This window comes from Coregonus clupeaformis, chromosome 1 (genome assembly GCF_020615455.1).
Source record: "Coregonus clupeaformis isolate EN_2021a chromosome 1, ASM2061545v1, whole genome shotgun sequence".
Classification (NCBI taxonomy): Eukaryota; Metazoa; Chordata; class Actinopteri; order Salmoniformes; family Salmonidae; genus Coregonus; species Coregonus clupeaformis.
Window position 1 is genome coordinate 32,063,683 of NC_059192.1, and position 19,644 is coordinate 32,083,326.

A 19,644-nucleotide genomic window follows, 5' to 3' on the forward strand; every position below is an offset into this window, starting at 1 on the left:
CTGCAGGAATGCCAGAGAATTGAATGTTAATTTCTCTACCATAAGCTGCCTCCAACGTCGTTTTAGAGAATTTGGTAGTACGTCCAAAACCCAGAACCTCCACATTCAGCTTCTTCACCTGCGGGATCGTCTGTAATAAATCCCTTTTGTGAGGAAAAACTCATTCTGATTGCCTGGGCCTGGCTCCCCAGTGGGTGGGCCTATGACCTCCAAGGCGCACCTATGGCTGCACCCCTGCCTAGTCGTGAAATTCATGGATTTGGGCCCAATTTATTTAAATTGACTGATTTCCATATGAGCTGTAACTCAGGAAAATCTTTGAAATTGTTGCGTTTTTATATTTTTGTTCAGTATAATTATAGGTCGTATATCATAGAAATCTGGACACACTGGGCAGTTACTGTAATGTTACAGTATTATCCTAGGTAAAATCTTATTTCAGCAGGTGCAAAATGAAAGACATGATTGCTATAGACTTGACATTATACACGTTTTCCTAACGATGCATGTTAAAAATCCCCTCCTTTCATTGTTATCAGAGAAGAAGACCGAAGCGCGACAGGTGACCCCTGGGATGCGGCGGACACACTCTCTGGACGCCATTGTGGGCCCCTACCTGCAGGGCCACTGGCCCAAAGAGCCCGAGGGCCAGGCAAGCCTCTGCAGGAAGGACCAATCAACCCAGGTGACTACCTCCCATTGAATCCTCTGACAATATCAGTTTGTTATATTTCCTCTAGTTTATGTATCTGAATGGGGAAAGTCACAGAATGTTTTTGATGTAAGACCAGGAAAGGTAATTATAGATTTTCTGCTAGTTTGGCTTTGTTAGGAACATTAAGTTATATGTATGTAGAATAATAACAAACAAAATGTACCAGAATAGGCAATGCCTACATCATTCGACTCATGTTTTGAGGTTAATAATAGCCAGCATAAGTGACCGTAAATTACCTGTAAAAGTACACTGCTCAAAAAAATTAAGGGAACACTAAAATAACACATCCTAGATCTGAATGAATGAAATAATCTTATTAAATACTTTTTTCTTTACATAGTTGAATGTGCTGACAACAAAATCACACAAAAATGATCAATGGAAATCAAATTTATCAACCCATGGAGGTCTGGATTTGGAGTCACCCTCAAAATTAAAGTGGAAAACCACACTACAGGCTGATCCAACTTTGATGTAATGTCCTTAAAACAAGTCAAAATGAGGCTCAGTAGTGTGTGTGGCCTCCACGTGCCTGTATGACCTCCCTACAACGCCTGGGCATGCTCCTGATGAGGTGGCGGATGGTCTCCTGAGGGATCTCCTCCCAGACCTGGACTAAAGCATCCGCCAACTCCTGGACAGTCTGTGGTGCAACGTGGCGTTGGTGGATGGAGCGAGACATGATGTCCCAGATGTGCTCAATTGGATTCAGGTCTGGGGGAACGGCGGGCCAGTCCATAGCATCAATGCCTTCCTCTTGCAGGAACTGCTGACACACTCCAGCCACATGAGGTCTAGCATTGTCTTGCATTAGGAGGAACCCAGTGCCAACCGCACCAGCATATGGTCTCACAAGGGGTCTGAGGATCTCATCTCGGTACCTAATGGCAGTCAGGCTACCTCTGGCGAGCACATGGAGGGCTGTGCGGCCCCCCAAAGAAATGCCACCCCACACCATGACTGACCCACCGCCAAACCGGTCATGCTGGAGGATGTTGCAGGCAGCAGAACGTTCTCCACAGTGTCTCCAGACTCTGTCACGTCTGTCACATGTGCTCAGTGTGAACCTGCTTTCATCTGTGAAGAGCACAGGGCGCCAGTGGCGAATTTGCCAATCTTGGTGTTCTCTGGCAAATGCCAAACGTCCTGCACGGTGTTGGGCTGTAAGCACAACCCCCACCTGTTGACGTCGGGCCCTCATACCACCCTCATGGAGTCTGTTTCTGACCGTTTGAGCAGACACATGCACATTTGTGGCCTGCTGGAGGTCATTTTGCAGGGCTCTGGCAGTGCTCCTCCTGCTCCTCCTTGCACAAAGGCGGAGGTAGCAGTCCTGCTGCTGGGTTGTTGCCGTCCTACGGCCTCCTCCACGTCTCCTGATGTACTGGCCTGTCTCCTGGTAGCGCCTCCATGCTCTGGACACTACGCTGACAGACACAGCAAACCTTCTTGCCACAGCTCGCATTGATGTGCCATCCTGGATGAGCTGCACTACCTGAGCCACTTGTGTGGGTTGTAGACTCCGTCTCATGCTACCACTAGAGTGAAAGCACCGCCAGCATTCAAAAGTGACCAAAACATCAGCCAGGAAGCATAGGAACTGAGAAGTGGTCTGTGGTCACCACCTGCAAAACCAGTCCTTTATTGGGGGTGTCTTGCTAATTGCCTATAATTTCCACCTGTTGTCTATTCCATTTGCACAACAGCATGTGAAATGTATTGTCAATCAGTGTTGCTTCCTAAGTGGACAGTTTGATTTCACAGAAGTGTGATTGACTTGGAGTTACATTGTGTTTAAGTGTTCCCTTTATTTTTTTGAGCAGTGTATTTGTGTCTAGGCTTTGTTGAGGTTGCATTTAGGGGTGGGGGGGTGGGCTTGTAGCAGAGGATTGAGAGCGAGCGAAAAGGCAAGTGGTGAGAGAGACAGAAAATGGAGTGTTAGGTGGTTGTTCTGCTCTCTGAAGGAGTGAGAACCACAGTCATGTGAACATGCCTGGAGTCAGCTGACAGGGCCTTTTTCTGTTACGCAGCAGGCTGCACCCATCCTATCTTTGTGCTTGCTCTCTGCAGGGACTCGCCACTAGCCCACATCCTCTCCCTCTTTCTCCATCTCTCTGAGGCTTGAGAGGCAGCAAGCAGACTGTAGATGTGTGTAGGGGTACAGTGTGAGTCTCTTACCTCAAGCCCTTATGCTCTGCTCTCTGTGCAAAAATGTGTGTGTTCAACAAAGTAGACATGATGTAACATCACTTGAGCATAGAGCACATCTGGTAATACACAGTGGACATGACACTGTGTCTTACATGTCCCCTCCTTTGTCCTAGTCAAAAGGTCAATGTTGCGCATTATTAGACATTATTCAATGCCCTAAATGATTTTTTAAAAAAGAAACACAATTGAAGACACCAATGCAGTTATGCGTTTTCAGTGGTGGAAAAGTACCCAATTGTCATACTTGAGTAAAAGTAGAGATACCTTTAATAGAAAGTTACTCAAGTAAAAGTGAAAGTCACCCAGTAAAATACTACTTGAGTAAAAGTATTTGGTTTTAAATATACTTAAGTATCAAAAGTAAATTGAATTGCTAAAATATACTTAAGTATCAAAAGTAAAAGTATAAATCATTTCAAATTCCTTAAATTAAGCAAAGTGGACAGCACCATGTTCTTGTTTTTTAAATGTACGGATAGCCAGGCGCACACTAACACTCAGATATCATTTACAAAAGATGCATTTGTGTTTATTGAGTCCGCCAGAACATGGGCAGTAGGGATGACCACGTGTTCTCTTGATAAGTGTGTGAATTTCATAATTTTCCTGTTCAAAATGTAAGGAATACTTTGGGTTGTCAGGGAAAATGTATGGAGTAAAAAGTGCAATATTTTCTTTAGGTATGTAGTAAAGTAAAAGTTGTCAAATATAACTGGTGAAGTACAGATACCCCAAAAAACAACTTAAGTAGTACTTGAAAGTATTTTTACTTAAGTACTTTACACCACTGTGCGTTTTTAACTTGCAATAGGCATGGATAAAATGTTTTTGATTCCATATGCTGAACCCCTCATGACGTGTGACTTAGGAAGATGATAATGATGATGACACTGTGCTCTTCCTCCTCCAGACGCCTGTCTCATGGTCAGACGAGGCTCCAAACAGGAAAGGCAGCGAAGGGCACAAACGCTCTGCATCGTGGGTCAACGCTGAGCACCTACAGGAGGCATGTACACCCACTCACATCGCATGAAACCACAAGTGTTTGTGTGTGAGAATGGGAATTGAAAGCTTTTGGGTCTCAAGAAGCCAGATGTAGGGTTGCAAAACTCCCAGTAAATTTCCAAAGTTACCATATTGTTTGGACATTTTGGTAATTAACAGGTAATTAAGGACATCTATGGAAACTTTGGTAATTTATACTTGAATAATAATAAAAATAAATCATTAGGGATGTAACGATTGACCGATACGCATCGGTCCCCAATTTTAAATGTTTAAGATACAAGTGCATGGGTCTGCGGACCCCAAACCGTTCCAAATGTACATGCATCGGTCAGAAAATGGATTCAAACGTTACGAATCGCCGGTTCACATTTTTCTTTGGCTCATATTACATTCTTTCTACCTTCTGAAAATACCTAATATTTTGTGACAACTGATGTGTCCTTTCCTTCACTGTCAAACTGCATGTAACTGTGTTGACAGTCATTGATCTACAAGTCATTTTGCTTGCCGAACAACCCCAGGCAATAAATGATAATATGGCTAACGTGATATTAGGCTTTATTAGTTGTGACAACCTATCTAATTTGCTAGGTTATTGTTATCTATGCACTGTTGAAAATTGTGTTTTACCATTATTAAAGTAGCTACCGGAGAGACAACTCATCTGGCTATACCTGCTTAACGTGCTATATATTCATTGCCTAGAGTGCATTCGGAAAGTATTCAGACCCCTTCCCTTTTTCCACATTTTGTTACGTTACAGCCTTATTCTAAAATTGATTAAATTACATGTTTTCCTCATCAATCTACACACAATGACAAAGCAAAAACTGGTTTTAGAAATTTTTGCTAATTTGTAAAAAACAAAAAACAGATACCTTATTTACATAAGTATTCAGAACCTTTACTATGAGACTCGAAATTGAGCTCAGGTGCATCCTGTTTCCAGTCATCATCCTTGAGATGTTTCTACAACTTCATTGGAGTCCACCTGTGGTAAATTCAATTGATTGGACATGATTTGGAAAGGCACGCACCTGTCTATATAAGGTCCCACAGTACATATCAGAGCATAAACCAAGCCATGAGGTCAAAGGAATTGTCCGTAGAGCTCCGTGACAGGATTGTGTCGAGGAACAGATCTGGGGAAGGGTACCAAAACATTTCTGCAGCATTGAAGGTCCCCAAGAACACAGTGGCCTCCATCATTCTTAAATGGACGAAGTTTGGAACCACCAATACTCTTCCTAGAGCTGGCCGCCCGGCCAAACTGAGCAATCGGGGGAGGAGGGCCTTGGTCAGGGAGGTGACCAAGAACCCGATGGTCACTCTGACAGAGCTCCAGAGTTCCTCTGTGGAGATGGGAGAACCTCCCAGAAGGACAACCATCTCTGCAGCACTCCACCAATCAGGCCTTTATGGTAGTGGCCAGACGGAAGCCGCTCCTCAGTAAAAGGCACATGACAACCTGCTTGGAGTTTGCCAAAAGGCACCTAAAGGACTCAGACCATGAGAAACAAGATAAAATGTTATTTGTCACATGCGTCGAATATAACGTTCTCTGGTCTTATGAAACCAAGATTGAACTCTTTGGCCTGAATGCCAAGCGTCACATCTGGAGGAAACCTGGCACCATCCCTACGGTGAAGCATGGTGGTGGCAGCATCATACTGTGGGGATGTTTTTAGCGGCAGGGACTGGGAGACTAGTCAGGATTGAGGGAAAGATGAACGGAGCGAAGTACAGATAGATCCTTGATGAAAACCTGCTCCAGAGCGCTCAGGACCTCAGACTGAGGCGAAGGTTCACCTTCCAACAGGACAACGACCCTGGACACACAGACAAGACAATTCAGAAGTGGCTTCGGGACAAGTCTCTGAATGTCCTTGAGTGGTCCAGCCAAAGCCCGGACTTGAACCCGATCGAACATCTCTGGAGAGACCTGAAAATAGCTGTGCAGCGACGCTCCCGATCCAACCTGACAGAGCTTGAGAGGATCTGCAGAGAAGAATGGGAGAAACTTCCCAAATACAGGTGTGCCAAGCTTGTAGCGTCATACCCAAGAAGACTCGAGGCTGTAATCGCTGCCAAAGGTGCTTCAACAAGGTACTGAGTAAAGGGTCTGAATACTTACGTAAATGTGATATTTCATTTTTTGTATTTTTTTATACATTTGCAAAAATGTCTAAATCTGTTTTTGCTTTGTCGTTGTGGGGTATTGTTTGTAGATTGAGGGGGAAAAAATGATTTAATCCATTTTAGAATAAGGCAACAAAATATGGAAAAAGTCGAGGTTTGAATCATTTCTGAATAAACTGTATGTCATAGTATTGTTTACAAAATCATCTATCTCAAACATTTAATCTGCAAAAATGATAAGTTAATTAGTGTTTGATGGTGATTTTAGAAACAAAGTGTGGGGGGGAAGGGGGCAAAAAACATACTTCCCCAAGTCCCGAACAGACTCCGGGAAACTACATAGAACTCTATTCCACATCAAGTTACTCGTGCAAGCAGTAAAATCAGATTTTAAAAAACTGATAAAACTACACCTTGTGCAACAACGCAGACTGTGAAGAGGCACACGCATACGCACAGACACGCTAGCGAACACGCACTCTACATAAACGTCAGTAAAGGCTCCTCAGGAGGAAGGGGAGGACCTTCCTCAGTGAATTTCATATTTTAAAAACTAAATAAAGTTATCCTTTTTTAGATAAAACTATACTAAATATATTTGCTTGTCACTAAATAATTGATTAAAACACACTGTTTTGCAATGAAGGTCTACAGTAGCCTCAACAGCACTCTGTAGGGTAGCACCATGGTGTAGCTGGAGGACAGCTAGCTTCCGTCCTCCTCTTGGTACATTGTCTTCAATACAAAACCTAGGAGGCTCTTGGTTCTCACCCCTTCCATAGACTTACACAGTAATTATGACAGTTTGGAGGACATCCTCCGGAAGTTATCAGCGCTCCTGCAGCATGAACTGACATGTTGTCCACCCAATCAAAGGATCAGAGAATTAATCTAGTACTGAAAGCGTAAACTACAGCTAGCTAGCACTGTAGTGCATAAAATGTGGTGAGTATTTGAGACAATAGTTTAACCGTTTTTAACACATTTATTTCTTACAAAATGAAGAAGCAAGAGAGCGAGAGAGTTCGTCACTTTTTTTTGTTTCACTTACTTAGCTAGCAAATGCAGCTAGCTAGTTTAGCCTACTCAAACACCCTGCTCAAACAGAGGGATGCTATGTTAGCCAGCTGGCTATGACTATCCAACACAACTCTGGAACTCTTCCAAGTCAAGGTAAGCTTTTTGTTGTACTCATTTATTGCCACCGGGGCCCGCCAGTGTAAGTGCTAATCTGCTTACAACCTGTTTGCTTACAACCTGTTTACGCGTGATCAGGGGTGTATTCATTCCGCTGATTCTGTTGAAAAACGTTTCTTACACGGAAGCAACCGAAACGGGAATAAACATACCTGAATTTGTCCAATAGAAACTGTCGTTTGCAACTGTTGGACTAATATTTACAACCTAGATCAGCTAGGTCCAGGCAAGAGTGCAAGGCGGTATTGAATGTGTCACTGTCTGTCAACTCAAATTTTTCTCTGGACGTGGGCACCTACGTTGTACACTTTCTTTCATAGGCTAGGTTGTAGCAACCTCATGATGGGTATAGGGAAAATTAGAGTATCACATAGCAGCCTAAACCTATCGCTGTTACATTGAACTGGTTGAATGGAATATGAATGACAGTCATCTTCTATGCTGTAATAGAAATAAGGCCATGCTCATGTAATTTTTATTTGTTGGTTTGATACAATGTTGCACTTCACTAGCGATAGCTCAAGTCAAGACGGATGGATGGATGGATAGAAAGGGAGGTAAAAGGCTACTAACAAATGTGCAGTTTTGTCACGCAACACAATGCCACAGATGTCTAGTTTTGAGGGAGTGTGCAATTGGCATGCTTACTGCAGGAATGTCCACCAGAGCTGTTGCCAGAGAATTGAATGTTGATTTCTCTACCATAAGACGCCTCCAACGTCATTTTAGAGAATTTGGCAGTATGTCCAACCGGCCTCACATCCGCAGACCACGTGTAACCACGCCAGCCCTCCATATCCAGCTTCTTCACCTGCGGGATGGTCTGAGACGAGCCACCCGGACAGCTGATGAAACTGTGGGTTTGCACAACCGAAGGATTTCTGCACAAACTGTCAGAAACAGTCTCGTGAAGCTCATCTGCGTGCTCGTCGTCCTCACCAGGGTCTTGACCTGACTGCAGTTCGACGTCTTAACCGACTTAAGTGGGCAAATGCTCACCTTCGTTGGCCACTGGCATGCTGGAGAAGTGTGCTCTTCACAGATGAATCCCGGTTTCAACTGTAGACAGCGTGTATGGCGCCGTGTGGGAAAGCGGTTTGTGAACAGAGTGCCCCATGTTGGGGTTATGGTATGGGCAGGCATAAGCTACGGACAACGAACACAATTGCTTTTTTAATCAACAGCAATTTGAATGCACAGAGATACCGTGACGAGATCCTGAGGCCCATTGTCGTGCCATTCATCCTCCGCCATCACCTCATGTTTCAGCATAAAACACGGCCCCATCTCGCAAGGATCTGTACACAATTCCTGGAAGTTGAAAATGGCCTAGTTCTTCCATGGCCTGCATACTCACCAGACATGTCACCCATTGAGCATGTTTGGGATGCTCTGGATCGACGTGTACGACAGCGTGTTCCAGTTTCCACCAATATCCAGCAACTTCGCACAGCCATTTGAAGAGGAGTGGGACAACATTCCACAGGCCACAATCAACAGCCTGATCCACTCTATGCGAAGGAGATGTGACCACCAGATGCTGACTGGTTTTCTGATCCATGCCCCTACCTTTTAAAAAAAAGCTATCTGTGACCAACAGATGCCTATCTGTATACCCAGTCATGTGGAATCCATAGATTAGGGCCTAATGAATTCATTTCAATTTACTGATTTCCTGATATGAACTGTAACTCAGTAAAAATCTTTGAAATTGTTGCATTTGATCTTTTTGTTCAGTGTAATTTGAAAAAGTTGGGGTGAAATATAGGAGAGTGAACACTTACTTGACTTGAGCTACATTTTGCATAACTTTTTAGGAGCGTGACGATTTGCAAGCAGAGGGAAATACATTTATTTCTAGTCCATGTTGGAGTCTAAACTATAGCCTATCATATGAAGGAAGTTAAAGACGACTTCTCCGCCCATGTAGCATAGTCTACAGGCTATTTAATTGAGACCACACATATATAGTCACACTTGATCTCGCACGCCCAACAAAAGAGAAGGGTAGGCTACTGAATGTAAATCCGCAACAATTAGGCTTTGAGTTTGTGAATATTGCAACAGTTGCTTTTAATACAATAGATATCTAATAACCTACAAACAAAATAACTGTCGCAACTTTGATAGGAGCGGGACAATTTGCAGGCAGACTCAAATGTGTTATCAATATTTATTTCCAGTCAATGTCGGAGCCTAAATATTTAAGAAATTAATTTCCATGGAAAGACAACTGCGCGTGCTTCTCCGCCCATGCATATAGCCTATAGGCAATTTAATTGAGAGCAAGCCTAGGTGCATTTGATCTTGCACACCCAATACGAGCGGTAGACAGGCTACTAAATTTGAAGCAGAATAATCTTATGAGAGTTTGTGAATAGTGCGAGAGAGGGGATTTTAAGACTATAACGCATACAAAACAGAATGACAACCGTTCTAAAAGAATCCGATGGATTACAGAGACTGTGTGTGTGTTTTGAGGTTGACTGACACTACTCTCTGCCCGTCACAGATTGCCAAACTGAAACACCAGCTGCAGCAGCACTGCCCCAAACCTGGGGCGTCTGGGGGCAACGAAAAGGTCCGCCACCACAATTACCTTCAAGGGAGCTACTCCCCAGGCACCACACAGGTGTGACACCCACACTCCACCATTGGTGGTCTTTGTTCTGCATCTGCTCACTTCATTCATATATGGTCCAAATGTATGTATTTTATAGAGTATTATGAACTTGAAGACATTTCGGAAGTATTCTAGACGAGTGTGCCACTCCTCTTATTGGAGTCATACACCGAGTATACAAAACCACTAAGAACACCTGCTCTTTCCATGACAAACAGTTTCTGTCTCAAGAGCATCAGACTGTTAAATAGTCACCACTAGCCGGCTTCCGCCCAGTACCCTGCCCTGAACTTTAGGCACTGTCACTAGCCGGCTACCACCCGGTTACTCTACCATGCACCTTAGAGGCTGCTGCCCCTATGTACATAGTTTTACCCACTTCATATGTATATACTGTGTTCTAGTCAAGGCCTATCCTATTTAACTATTGCTGTTCAAATACTATTCTTCAGATATACTACATTCTATCCATATGCTGTCCATATTGTCTATGCATCCCATCACATATATATTTATTCTCCGGACTCCGACATTGCTCGTCCTAATATGTGACTCATTTCAGGAAACTAGGCGTATGTTGCACGTCACTACTTCACAGGAGAGCCATTTGAACTTAAACTTTATTTTTTAAAATCAAAATGCGTTTTCATTGCAGAAATGCCTTATGGAACATGTGAACTTTCATGTGGCTTTAAAACAAACTTGTACGCCATCTGTAAATACGAATAAAATGGTTAAATTACGAGCCTAGTTGGTTTAGCCATGGAAAAAGACAGCAACCTTCCCACTAGCCATGATTGGCCGAGATAATGAGTGGGCTGGACATGCCGAGCGATGAGTTCAGATTGGTCTGCCATGTAGCACGCTTCTGTCTATAACATGAGCTGGTCAGTATGTGTAGGTAATTCTTTCTAACGTAGCTTTTTTGAAAGCAATCACGTAGTAGAACTGCATAAGTGTTGTTCTCCAGTTTCTGGAGGACCGAGTTTTGAAATCAGTGGAATTAGAGTATGATAGCTATGGAGATAGAGAAAAGTCTTACGTTTGATTGCAAATATGCGGACTGAGTCGAAAAGAGAACACCTGCCTCCGGATTACATCTTAAAATTTAAGGGCAATCATGGCATCTGTGACAGAGAGGGAGAAGCGTCCATCCATGTATACGGGTAAGATAGTCTAGCTAGCTATATTTTCAGATATTACACGTTTAAAATTGTCAGAAAGTCGTTTTCATTTCAAGTTAAAGTGTACTGTTAGCTGGCTCGCTAGCTAACATTACGTGTATGATCTGTGTAGTAATATTATTCGTATCTGAGCCGTTTGCATTGCTAGTTATAGCCTAATGTTAGCTAGCTGACATTGAACCTGGTTAGTAAACAAAAGTCTCCACTATGCAAGTAACCATTTCAATAGAATGTTCATTATATTTTTGTTCAGTGTATATATTAGTTCATTATTTTACTTTTTTGATTTGGGTGTATTGTTAGATATAAATCCACTTCAATCAGTGTAGATGAAGGGGAATAAGGCTGTAATGTAACAAAATGTGGAAAAAGGGAAGGGATCTGAATACTTTCCGAATGCACTGTAAATGATCCATGGTATGATTGATGCACCGGTGCGTCAATCTAAGTAACATAATACAAATATCCCCATCAAACTCAAAATGGGGATACAGTATCTGGTTTGGAAGGTGCAGTGGAAGGTGGCTGAGCTACAGCAGTGTTTGTCAGACCATGAGAGATCACAAAAATCGTTTTTCTCACAAACGTCTGTAGCGTCCGAGTGGTTGACCCCTTAATGGAAAGATGAGAATCTCACGAACACAATGGTGGTCTCCGTTTTGCTTTACGACCCCCACAAGCCCCAAGAAACTTGTCTGAAGTCGGTACCATTGATGTGCCAACTTCTGTTTGTTGTGTCCGAACTGTTTGGGCTACAACTAAAGTGATAACACTGTGGAAATGGGAGATTCTCACAAACTATGGTGTTCTCAGTTTTGCTCTACAACCTACACAAGTGTCACGGGACTCGTCTGAAAGTAACCGGTACCGGTTTAAAAAATGAATGGAAGTATGGAGGTAGTTTTGTGCCTACCCCAAAAAATGGGGTTAGAAATGTGTAAAACAAACAACTATTTCCAGATGTAGGACAGACACTTCAAAACCTTATTCCTTATGATTTATTTTTTGACTGTCATTTATTTTTGAAATGTTAGTAAATGTTTTAAATAGAAAAATCCTATACAGTGAGGGAAAAAAAGTATTTGATCCCCTGCTGATTTTGTACGTTTGCCTACTGACTGATAATTTTAATGGTAGGTTTATTTGAACAGTGAGAGACAGAATAACAACAAAAAAATCCAGAAAAACGCATGTCAAAAATTTTATAAATTGATTTGCATTTTAATGAGGGAAATAAGTATTTGACCCCTCTGCAAAACATGACTTAGTACTTGGTGGCAAAACCCTTGTTGGCAATCACAGAGGTCAGACGTTTCTTGTAGTTGACCACCAGGTTTGCACACATCTCAGGAGGGATTTTGTTCCACTCCTCTTTGCAGATCTTCTCCAAGTCATTAAGGTTTCGAGCCTGACGTTTGGCAACTCGAACCTTCAGCTCCCGCCACAGATTTTCTATGGGATTAAGGTTTGGAGACTGGCTAGGCCACTCCAGGACCTTTTAATGTGCTTCTTCTTGAGCCACTCCTTTTGTTGCCTTGGCCGTGTGTTTTGGGTCATTGTCATGCTGGAATACCCATCCACGACCCATTTTCAATGCCTGGCTGAGGGAAGGAGGTTCTCACCCAAGATTTGACGGTACATGGCCCCGTCCATCGTCCCTTTGATGCGGTGAAGTTGTCCTGTCCCCTTAGCAGAAAAACACCCCCAAAGCATAATGTTTCCACCTCCATGTTTGACGGTGGGAATGGTGTTCTTGGGGTCATAGGCAGCATTCCTCCTCCTCCAAACACGTTGAGTTGATGCCAAAGAGCTCGATTTTGGTCTCATCTGACCACAACATTCTCACCCAGTTCTTCTCTGAATCATTCAGATGTTTATTGGCAAACATCAGACGGCTCTGTATATGTGCTTTCTTGAGCAGGGGGACCTTGCGGGCGCTGCAGGATTGCAGTCCTTCACTGCGTAGTGTGTTACCAATTGTTTTCTTGGTGACTATGGTCCCAGCTGCCTTGAGATCATTGACAAGATCCTCCCGTGTAGTTCTGGGCTGATTCCTCACCGTTCTCATGATCATTGCAACTCCACGAGGTGAGATCTTGCATGGAGCCCCAGGCCGAGGGAGATTGACAGTTATTTTGTGTTTCTTCCATTTGCGAATAATCGCACCAACTGTTGTCACCTTCTCACCAAGCTGCTTGGTGATGGTCTTGTAGCCCATTCCAGCCTTGTGTAGGTCTACAATCTTGTCCCTGACATCCTTGGAGAGCTCTTTGGTCTTGGCCATGGTGGAGATTTTGGAATCTGATTGATTGCTTCTGTGGACAGGTGTCTTTTTATACAGGTAACAAACTGAGATTAGGAGCGCTCCCTTTATGAGTGTGCTCCTAATCTCAGCTCGTTACCTGTATAAAAGACACCTGGGAGCCAGAAATCTTTCTGATTGAGAGGGGGTCAAATACTTATTCCCCTCATTAAAATGCAACATTTTTGACATGTGTTTTTCTGGATTGTTTTTGTTGTTATTCTGTCTCTCACTGTTCAAATAAACTTACAATTAAAATTATAGACTGATAATTTCTTTGTCAGTGGGCAAACGTACAAAATCAGCAGGGGATCAAATGCTTTTTTCCCTCACTGTATTTTATTTACATAAGCCGCCTGGCCAAACTGAGCAATCGGGGGAGAAGGGCCTTGGTCAGGGAGGTTGGGACAAGTCTCTGAATGTCCTTGAGTGGCCAAGCCAGAGCCCGGACTTGAACCTGATCGAACCTCTGTGGAGAGACCTGAAAATAGCTGTGCAGCGGCGCTCTCCAGAGAGCTGACAAAGATTGAGAGGATCTGCTGAGAAGAATGGGAGAAACTCCCCAAATACAGGTGTGTCAAGCTTGTAGTGTCATACCAAAGATGACTCAAGGCTGTAATCACCAGGTGCCTCAACAAGGTACTGAGTAATAGGGTTGACACAACTGTGGGAAGCATTGGAGTCAACATGGGCCAGCATCCCTGTGGAATGCTTTCAACACCTTGTAGAGTCCATGCCCCGACTAATTGAGGGTGTTCTGAGGGCAAAAGTGGGGGGTGCAACTTATTTTAGGAAAGTGTTCCTAATGTTTGGTGTACTCTTGTGTATTTCTTTAATGTAATTTATTTTTCTATACTTATGAAGTCATATTCTGATACTTCTGAGACTGTGCACATTTTGTCCAGCCACTCAATGCAAACAATGTTCAAGCCATATTCTCTTAGAGGCAATCTGCAGTTGCTACATCCATTTTTGGACTTATAAATTAATGTTATGTACCCATTGATTCTTGAAGAATATAACTTCTAAATGACTCATGAGCTTACTCCATCAGAACCCAAAATAGAAGCTTGTTTTACTCCAATGTTTGTAAACAAAATAAATTAAACAAACACTGTATAGCCTCAACATGGTTGAAACTATAATTTTGATATCATGGATCGTCAGTCCTTCCATCCATAGCTCTGTCTGTGAATTTGATAGTGGTTACATTTCTCCAGCCCCATCCCTCAGCTTTTTACAGAAACAGGAGCGGTGGACCACAGTCAATTTTACAGAACTGAGTGGTGGACCACACAGTCAATAAGCAAAGCAGCATATCAGAGGAAGTGAATCAAATAGCCGACTAGTGAAGCAAGCGGAAAGTGACGATATCACTACTCGCTTCTGCTTTATGCGCCAGCTGTGGAACACACTGTTTCCGATGCCAGCCTGTAGAAGTGGGTTGTGTTCATTAGGGCACACAGCCAAAAAAAATGAAGTTTTGCAACATAAACAATAATGAGCATTTCTTAATGGTCAAGCCCAGCTTGTCCCGCCCTGTTTGTTTTCGTCAGTTTGAAGATTCTCTGATACGCATCGGTCCCCGGTTCAAATGTTTAAGATACGAGTGCATCAGTCCGCGGGACCCCAAACCAATCCAAATGTAGCATGCATCAGTCAGAAAATCGATTAAAACGTACACAAATTGTCGGTTCCCAAATTTGTTTTGCTCATATTACTTTCTTTATAGCTTCTTAAAATACCTCATATTTTGTGACAACTGATGCGTCCTCTCCTTCAGTGTTGAAAATATGCATATAACTGTGTTGACAGGCATTGATTAGCAACATTCATCGAACTTGTGAATTTAAAAATATATAACTTTTGTTATGCATTCATATACATTTTCTTATTGTATATGTTAAAATAAAGACCATTTATATGTGCAAAATTTGCATAAATATGTTGGTGTATTTGCATATGAATAAATTCATATAAAGGGGTGGGACAGGCCTGGAACCAGCAAACACTTGCTCAGTCTACCCTACCTGCATTCACCTGTGCTGTCTAGACTGCCTCTAATTACTGTTGTCACATTCTTGTTCATAATTAAACGGATGAGTCAATAGCAGGATACCCTCGGGTTAAAAATCTACACGCTCTACACATACTTAACATTGTTTGCGAGATCAGACTTAATATCATTAATCCAAGTGTTTTATTTTCGGAAGTCTTTCATTTCAGCGCTTTTAATTTGTAAACATTTCAACTGTACTAAATTATTACTTATTTCAATTGCACAAAAAATTAACACCCATCAAAATAAAGTTGTATTTTTCTTGTGATGTAAGGGTCGAGACAGTGCGTTAAATCCCAGATGACGCTTTAGCCTTTCTTAGGTACAACGGAAAGAGAATGTATTCCATTGAGCCCATTTGTGTTTTAACAGGGCTCAATGTTAAAACCGGTCATTACTAACATTTCCTCTGTTGTAATGTTAACGGGGAAAAACAACAGGCACAAGCAAGAGTATGAACGAGTCGCAGGAGTAAAATTTTAAGCAATCAATCAGCGAGATTTAAGTAACAAGTGGAATTTGCACCCATCAAACACAGGAAATGGATGGCTATAGAAGACAGATCCTCAGGTGGGCGGGGCATGCGCGTTGCTACGTTGGTCATTTTGCATGCCGAACAACCCCAGGCAATATCAGTAGCCTAGTCAAACTGCGCTGCTTGCCGTGCGGCACGTTCAGCATTGAAATGGCTTGAGCAATATTAGGCTTTATTAGTTGAGTTACAACCAATGTAATTTGATAGGTTAGTTATCAAATGCGCTGAAAATGTTGTTTTACCTGAATACAAGAGAGTTGTCTCTGATAGCTTACATCTGGCTATAGCCTACCTGCTGATCGGGGCTTACATTAAATGTTATTTATATTGTTCAGGTTCACCATCAGCAGTAGTTTTGCTTTACAAAATCTGTATATGGTTATTTTTTAGATATACAGGGTAAAGTTGATGATTTCATAACGAGGACAGCAATCACTTGTGTGAGCCCGGTCGACGCGGGTGGAGAAGTGAAGCTCACTCTGTAAAAACGTCCGAACAGAAAACAATTCCATTTTGAGACTGGGGGTGAAATCCAACATTGTGCTATATACAGTGCATTCGGACAGTTTTCTGACCCCTTCACTTTTTCCAAATGTTGTTACGTTACAGCCTTATTCTAAAATGGATTAAAATATTTTTTATCCTCATAAATCTACACATAATACCCCATAATGACAAAGTGAAAACTGGCCACTCTACCAATCAGGCCTTTATGGTAGAGTGGCCAGACGGAAGCCACCACTGAGTAAAAGGCATATGACAGCCCGCTTGGAGTTTGCCAAAAGGCACCTAAAGCACTCTCAGACCATGAGAAACATGATTCTCTGGTCTGATGAAACCAAGATTGAACTCTTTGGCCTGAATGCCAACGTCTGGAGGAAACCTGGCACCATCCCTACGGTGAAGCATGGTGGTGTCAGCATCATGCTGTGGGGATGTCTTTCAGTGGCAGGGACTGGGAGACTAGTCAGGATCGAGGGAAAGATGAATGGAGCAAGTACAGAGATCTTTGATGAAAACCTGCTCTAGAGCGTTCAGGACCTCAGACTGGGGCGAAGTTTACCTAAGCACACAGCCAAGACAACACAGGAGTGGCTTCGGGACGAGTCTCTGAATGTCCTTGAGTGGCCAAGCCAGAGGCCGGACTTGAACCCGATCGAACATCTCTGGAGAGACCTGAAAATAGCTGTTCATCGACGTTCTCCAGAGAGCTGACAGAGCTTGAGAGGATCTGCAGAGAAGAATGGGAGAAACTCCCCAAATACAGGTGTGCCAAGATTCTAGTGTCATACCCAAGAGGACTTGAGGCTGTAATCACTGCCAAAGGTGCCTCAACAAGGTACTGAGTAATAGGGTCTGAATACTTATGTAAATGTGATATTTCAGAATGTCTAAACCTGTTTTTGCTTTGTCATTATGGGGTATTGTATGTAGATTGGGGGGGACAATTTTATCTATTTTAGAATAAAATAAACTGATAGTGGAGTAGTAGATGCCCACTAGTCTCCTTTATGGCTTATACACTACATACACCATAGACATACAGTCGTGGTCAAACGTTTTCAGAATGACACAAGTATTGGTCTTCACAAAGTTCGCTGCTTCAGTGTTATGAGATATTTATACAGTGGGGGAAAACATTATTTAGTCAGCCACCAATTGTGCAAGTTCTCCCACTTAAAAAGATGAGAGAGGCCTGTAATTTTCATCATAGGTACACGTCAACTATGACAGACAAAATGAGAAAAAAAAATCCAGAAAATCACATTGTAGGATTTTTAATGAATTTATTTGCAAATTATGGTGGAAAATAAGTATTTGGTCAATAACAAAAGTTTCTCAATAATTTGTTATATACCCTTTGTTGGCAATGACACAGGTCAAACGTTTTCTGTAAGTCGTCACAAGGTTTTCACACACTGTTGCTGGTATTTTGGCCCATTCCTCCATGCAGATCTCCTCTAGAGCAGTTATGTTTTGGGGCTGTCGCTGGGCAACACGGACTTTCAACTCCCTCCAAAGATTTTCTATGGGGTTGAGATCTGGAGACTGGCTAGGCCACTCCAGGACCTTGAAATGCTTCTTACGAAGCCACTCCTTCGTTGCCCGGGCGGTGTGTTTGGGATCATTGTCATGCTGAAAGACCCAGCCACGTTTCATCTTCAATGCCCTTGCTGATGGAAGGAGGTTTTCACTCAAAATCTCACGATACATGGCCCCATTCATTCTTTCCTTTACACGGATCAGTCGTCCTGGTCCCTTTGCAGAAAAACAGCCCCAAAGCATGATGTTTCCACCCCCATGCTTCACAGTAGGTTTGGTGTTCTTTGGATGCAACTCAGCATTCTTTGTCCTCCAAACACGACCGAGTTGAGTTTTTACCAAAAAGTTATATTTTGGTTTCATCTGACCATATGACATTCTCCCAATCCTCTTCTGGATCATCCAAATGCACTCTAGCAAACTTCAGACGGGCCTGGACATGTACTGGCTTAAGCAAGGGGACATGTCTGGCACTGCAGGATTTGAGTCCCTGGGGGGCGTAGTGTGTTACTGATGGTAGGCTTTGTTACTTTGGTCCCAGCTCTCTGCAGGTCATTCACTAGGTCCCCCCGTGTGGTTCTGGGATTTTTGCTCACCGTTCTTGTGATCATTTTGACCCCACGGGTGAGATCTTGCGTGGAGCCCCAGATCGAGGGAGATTATCAGTGGTCTTGTATGTCTTCCATTTCCTAATAATTGCTCCCACAGTTGATTTCGTCAAACCAAGCTGCTTACCTATTGCAGATTCAGTCTTCCCAGCCTGGTGCAGGTCTACAATTTTGTTTCTGGTGTCCTTTGACAGCTCTTTGGTCTTGGCCATAGTGGAGTTTGGAGTGTGACTGTTTGAGGTTGTGGACAGGTGTCTTTTATACTGATAACAAGTTCAAACAGGTGCCATTAATACAGGTAACGAGTGGAGGACAGATGAGCCTCTTAAAGAATAAGTTACAGGTCTGTGAGAGCCAGAAATCTTGCTTGTTTGTAGGTGACCAAATACTTATTTTCCACCATAATTTGCAAATAAATTCATTTAAAAATCCTACAATGTGATTTTCTGGATTTTTTTTCTTCTCATTTTGTCTGTCATAGTTGACGTGTACCTATGATGAAAATTACAGGCCTCTCTCATCTTTTTAAGTGAGAGAACTTGCACAACTTGCACAACTTTTCCCCACTGTAATTACAAGCTTTCCATAAGTGTCAAAGGCTTTTATTGACAATTACATTAAGTTTATGCAAAGAGTCAATATTTTCAGTGTTGACCCTTCTTTTTCAAGACCTCTGCAATCCGCAGTGGCATGCTGTCAATTAACTTCTAGGCCACATCCTGACTGATGGCAGCCCATTCTTGCATAATCAATGCTTGGAGTTTGTCAGAATTTGTGGGTTTTTGTTTGTCCACCCGCTTCTTGAGGATCGACCACAAGTTCTTAATGGGATTAAGGTCTGGGGAGTTTCGATGTTTTGTTCCCCGAGCCACTTAAGTTATCACTTTTGCCTTATGGCAAGGTGCTCAATCATGATGGAAAAGGCATTGGTCGTCACCAAACTATTCTTGGATGGTTGGGAGAAGTTGCTCTCTGAGCATTTGTTGGTACCATTCTTTATTCATGGCTGTGTTCTTA

The 19,644-nt window shown here is 42.7% G+C and overlaps 1 protein-coding gene across 1 annotated transcript in view; it reads left to right on the forward strand.

Moving 5' to 3' along the window:
* LOC121584293 (protein FAM117A) overlaps window positions 1–19,644 on the forward strand; it is a 47,672-nt gene that overhangs the window by 5,454 nt on the left and 22,574 nt on the right. Inside the window, exons 3-5 of the mRNA XM_045218229.1 lie at window positions 540–685; window positions 3,840–3,935; window positions 9,786–9,905. Of these exons, the coding sequence (XP_045074164.1) occupies window positions 540–685; window positions 3,840–3,935; window positions 9,786–9,905 (362 nt within the window). The remainder of the gene's footprint in view (window positions 1–539; window positions 686–3,839; window positions 3,936–9,785; window positions 9,906–19,644) is intronic.